Source organism: Lutjanus erythropterus, chromosome 23, assembly GCF_056507025.1.
Source record: "Lutjanus erythropterus isolate fLutEry1 chromosome 23, fLutEry1.hap2, whole genome shotgun sequence".
Classification (NCBI taxonomy): domain Eukaryota; kingdom Metazoa; phylum Chordata; class Actinopteri; order Lutjaniformes; family Lutjanidae; genus Lutjanus; species Lutjanus erythropterus.
The window spans coordinates 27629540-27634940 of record NC_139339.1 but is presented as its reverse complement, the minus strand read 5'-3'; the positions used below and the strand labels follow the sequence as shown (position 1 = coordinate 27634940).

General features: G+C 41.5%; 1 protein-coding gene across 1 annotated transcript; it reads left to right on the top strand.

Annotated features, from left to right (window-relative positions):
• Positions 1-2966: 2966 nt before the first annotated feature.
• Positions 2967-4591, top strand: LOC146306307 (P2Y purinoceptor 3). The gene has a single exon (XM_084712368.1). It carries the CDS (start codon positions 3065-3067, stop codon positions 4523-4525), a length of 1461 nt encoding a protein of 486 aa, XP_084568494.1. The 5' UTR covers positions 2967-3064; the 3' UTR covers positions 4526-4591.
• Positions 4592-5401: the final 810 nt, after the last annotated feature.

The window sequence follows — 5401 nt, the reverse complement described above, 5'->3', positions numbered from 1 at the left end:
AAAAAAAAATCCTCTCCTTTTTGTCTTTATGCATGGCCCAAATATCCTCCTCTAGCAGACATGAAACTTGCTTGAGATTAGGGCTGCACAATTAATTGCAATTGCAATATAATCACAATATGGCCGAGTGCAATATCCAAATTGCAGAACTAGAACAAATCAAAAAAGGGAAAAATATGAGATAAAACAGCATTATAATGAGGTATTGCAGTGCTGCAGAAATGACCTGACCTAAAAATATTTGATCTCAATATGGTGCAGACCTCAATAAATGTCACATCATCCTGATTTTAATATGTTTTTTCAGTGAACATGAAAATTGTAATGCAAGTAAGGCATGTAATGCAGTGTAATCTCCGTTTTGACTTGTATTATCATCTGATAATGTCAAAATCTGATGCAGGCTTGATGCTCACTGCAGCAGGCTACACAACTCAAGCACCTTTTTAGAGTCTGCTCGATGATTTTCATCCAAAAATCTAAAGCTGTGCATCATGCATTCAAACGTAGTCAGCATTTCTGGTTAAGGAGCTGAAGCTTGCAAACACATTGGTCAATGAAAGGGTTATTACACTAGCCGGTGCAAATGATTGTCGGAATGGTTTACTACATTAATAGGAGGTTATTTCATCAGCCATTAACAGCTGAATCAGTCACACACCAGAGAGCTGCTCTAAAATGTATTTGAGTGCTGCAAATACAACTGTTATAAGATCATGTTTAGGTTCTGGGATGTATTTACATTGTACTGTTAATATGTCATGTAGCTGGTTGATAAATGACGCTTATTTACTGGAACTCTATAGTGGGGAAATAACCTGCGGATGGCTCACTACACACACAAACAGACACAGGTCCAACTGCTCGTGATGATAAGCTGAAGTGTTGCCTGAGTGAATTCTGTTTAACTGAAAAGTGTTGATTTTAATGATGCTGTACCCCATCTATATGTGATGTAAAAACAGAAACAATTTGAGAATTGTAAAGACAGCAGAAGTTATAGTAGTTGAGTGGAAGACCAATGTTCAGCAGGGTGCATGGAGACACCTAGGGGAAGTGTGGTTACTTATTGCTGAGTTAATGGGGTGAGAAGAAGAACTGAATCAGCAGCATACCCTTGTACACAGGAAGGCAAACAAGCACTAAGAATCAGCAGCATATAACAGGAGGTCAAACAGATTGTGCAAAGGCCCCAGTCAACAGTCAAAGATGGGGGGGGGCAGTGAGGTTATTGGAAGCACTACCTCTTTCCATTCCTCCCCCTCAATGTGAGCTAAGAAAAAAGTTAAATTTACCATGTTCACTACTAGCATGTTAGCCGTCTAACAAAGGCGAAATGAATTGAAATTATAACCTGATGATAATAGGCCCGTTCGAGATTAACTGCACCTCGCCTGGAGAGCAGATGAGATCAGGTGGCGGCAGCATAAGGTGGAGACAAAAAGCTGGAGTCAAGTCGGACAGTTTCCAGCAGACTTAAAAGAATATACAGGAAGAGACACCAGCATCCTGTTAGACCACCTGAAGGCTACCTATAGGCTGCAGACCATGTTCATAGCTGAAGAAACAGTGTTCTTCATCACTGATTGAGCTGAAATAGACGAGATCCCCCAACTGTCGCATGTTCCCCTGTTTTATCTGCCTTGTAAAAGCACTTGGTAGCTGTTCATTTGAGAAGTCATGTATAAAACCTTTAATATTATTATCAGCCACAAAATATATGCTAGTGAACAGATTAAAACTTGCACAGAAAATTAGTATTTTATACAACATATAGTGTTTATTGTCAAAACTAAGAGCCAAGTTGGACACAAATCTAATCAGCATGCACTGTGTGGTGATTATCGGTGATCAATTCTGCGCAGGCCTGGCTCATCTTGAATGTACCTAATGCTAGAGGAAAAGTTAAGGGATGAATGCTGGCCTACCCCAAAGTTAGAAGAATAAGTAAATAAGAAGCTCTGTGACGAGCAAAGTTTTGTCCAGTAAATAATTTTCACTAGTGAACACCACTTTTATGATTTTTGAAGCACAAATGCTATCACTACAAGTTAGAAAAGCTAACATTTGGCTGTAAACAAATTACACTATGGTCACACAACTCAAAATTCAAAAATTCACGAGTGGACTATTTACTGACACATTTTATGTTGTAGAACATAATGTGAAGATCTCTCACACATACCTTATCTCAGGAAACCCATTCAAAAAACCCAGTCACTTCAAGATCAAGACGAGCATGCTAATATGTTAAATCATTTCTGAGCTTTAGGACTCACGAGTTTAAAAAAAAAAAAAAGCTGAATAAAAAGTGAGAAATCTCACAAAAACATTTGGAAAACACAATTGGAAGCAACCGTTTGATTATTTGAACTGAGTCTCATGGCAGTTTTTGAATTAGTTCAGAAACGATGTGTTACTTTTGTGTACATGGATGTGATGTTTCAGTACACTCGGCACAACTCTCAAACTGATGTATCACCGTTCTCATTCCGTTGTCAAGTTAGCAATAAAAAATGTGAAACGTCAGGTTGCGCTTTCAAAATTAAGGTCTTGGGTAGCTTTAAGCACCAAAACTACTTGGGTAGGTTTTGGAAAAGATTGTGGTTTGGGTTAAAATAACTGCTTTTGAAAACACAACAACTTTCTCAACTGCACTGTCTGACTCTTTATACTACATTTGTTACTTTAAAAGTCTTGCTGACAGTCATGAAAGATATTTACAATTTGTGTCCACGTAAACAGATTACACATAGAGATTACATTTTGTGACAATTTCACAAACTGGGCAAGTTTTTTTGTGCAAAGGGCAAATAAAATACTACTGATTGCACTGTTAAGCTGAGATATAGTCTCAAATGAAGTGAGATCCTAAATGACTACAGATGGATGACTAATTTGTCTTTCTATCTCTAGGTGAACATCCACGCATCTGAAATCATCTGAAAGTCTGCAGGATCGCACAACATTCCCATACAACAGCCCAGAGTACAAGGATGACAAAGAAGAAGGTTGACAGAATCCCAAACGCACAAGCCACAGCCTTGTTCAAATTCTCCCTCACATGAAAATCACTTCATCCCTCACAATGTCATCCAGAGGTGGTGTCCCTCCCAACATCAGTGTCTCTGCATTCCAGGACTTCCTCGGCTCCCTCACGCCGTCTCCCTCCACCACCCCTCCATCTCCATCCTGCAGCATAGATGAATCCTACAAGTACATCTTCCTTCCCATCTGTTACTCTTTCACGTTCATCTTCAGCATTTCCCTTAACTCTGTCGTCCTCTACCGTTCATTCCGCCGAACCAAGCGCTGGAACGCTTCACTCATCTACATGGTCAACCTGGCCTCTACGGACTTCATGTACGGCCTGTCGCTGCCATTCCTTGTGGCTAGTTACATCATGCGTGACCGCTGGGTCTTTGGGGACTTCATGTGCCGCCTGGTCCGTTTTCTCTTTTACTTCAACCTCTACTGCTCCATCTTCTTCCTCACTTGCATCTCTGTGCACAGATACCTCGGTATCTGCCACCCGATGAAAGTCATCACCCTGGAAACCAAGAAGGCTGTGAAGTGCACTTGTGTCGTGGTTTGGATTGTAGTGTTTGCATTGACCTGCCCTATCTTCCGGTTTGCTCAGACTGGCCATGTGACAAGATTGGCAGGGCTTGGCAGCAACGCAAGCAGTATTGACAGCCCAATTCAAGAGGAAGCATTGATAAATGGAAATGCCAGCTATGGTAACTTGGAAGGGGTCATTGAAGAGTACCAGAACTGTTGGGATGATGCCATTGATAAGGAATTTCCTGATTATGTGCCTTATGGCATCATACTCCACTTGCTGGGCTTTTTTGTGCCTTTTTCCATCATCGCTTGGTGTTACTCTCACGTTGTTCTCACCATATTTAGGACTCTACATTCTCAACCCTCATCCTGCAGAGTTAAGAGGGACCAAGGACATGAAGGAATAGAGAGAAGAGAGAGAAATAGCTCTGCGGTTATTGGAAGAGGAAGAAGAGGAAGCAATGGAGTGTCGAGGGCACTGGGAAGAGACGAGGGAATTTCCATTTTCCTTGGTGCCCACTCCCCTTATGCCAACCGCAGGCGTAAATCAATCAAGACCATCATCACCATCACCCTTCTCTTTGCTCTGTGTTTCTTCCCTTTTCATGTGACTAGAACCATCTTTCTACTGCTGAAAGTGACCAAAGGAGTCCCCTGTCACACCATGACCATGGTCTCCATGTGCTATAAGATCACAAGGCCTTTAGCGTCATTCAACGCATGGCTCAATGCCCTCCTTTACTTCCTGACTAAAGACAAGGGAGGAGCTCACTGCTGCCAGGGAGTCAACACCACCACCCAACAACATGGTGGGCTCCTGTTGCCGCTGAGGATGATGGGAAAAGGAGAGGATGCAGAGGACGGAGGGATGGAAGATGGAATAGACAATAAGGAGAATAAAGCATTTCAAAATAGTCCGTCATACATTAACAGAGCAAAAGTCAGATATATAGTTGAATGAATATTTTCATTTGTAATGAAAGAATTAATTTAGATGCACTGTAGATGGCTTTCCATGTGGCACTTAGCCCCAGGCCAAGAGCTCTCTTAAGGCCACCTTTAGCCTAGGTCTAGCTGGTCCTGTTCCTCAGCAGGGTTAGCCCTGCATTTGCGGGGTTATTCCCCAGAAATCGACTAAACCCAGGGCTAAAACCTGCCAGTGTGAAACAGGGCAAAAAGATTAGAAGATAATCAGCCAGGATAATGCTGAGGCTTTAACCCAGAGCTAGAAGACGGGCATTGTAGATCATATAGCCCTGGGCTTAGCTTAACCCTTGGGTTAACAATACACAAGGGGCTAATTTATCCCAGGGCTAAGGATTGCCCTGGGCTAAGAATATACAATGTGAAAAGCCCTTTGCTGTACCAATGGACATTTAACCCTGGAGAGCTAGTAGAACTGCAGTGTGAATCATATAGCCCTGGGCTATCCTTAACCCTGGGCTAAGAATATACAGTGTCAAAAGCCTGTAGTTTGTCTTTAACTGGAAGACAAAATATTATATAATATATAATATGAGCACTGTAGGAAATGTAATGATTAAAGACCCAAGCAAGAATCCTAATATGCCTTTTCTAATTTTATATTGTTGCTCTACTACAAGTCATACTTTGACAGTTATCTAGTGGGTAAATGCAACGTGAATGCAAATGTGACACCCGGTATGGTGAGAACTGATTTTCTTTTCAGGTTTGAGCATGCTTGGAATGAAGCTGTATGATTGGTCATCCAGCTATATCTGAAGGCTAAAGTGTTTGTACCTATTCAGAACAGCTACAATCGAAAAGCCTGTGGTCTTATAAAGGGAAATGGGAATACTGGGGCACTATTTCATAT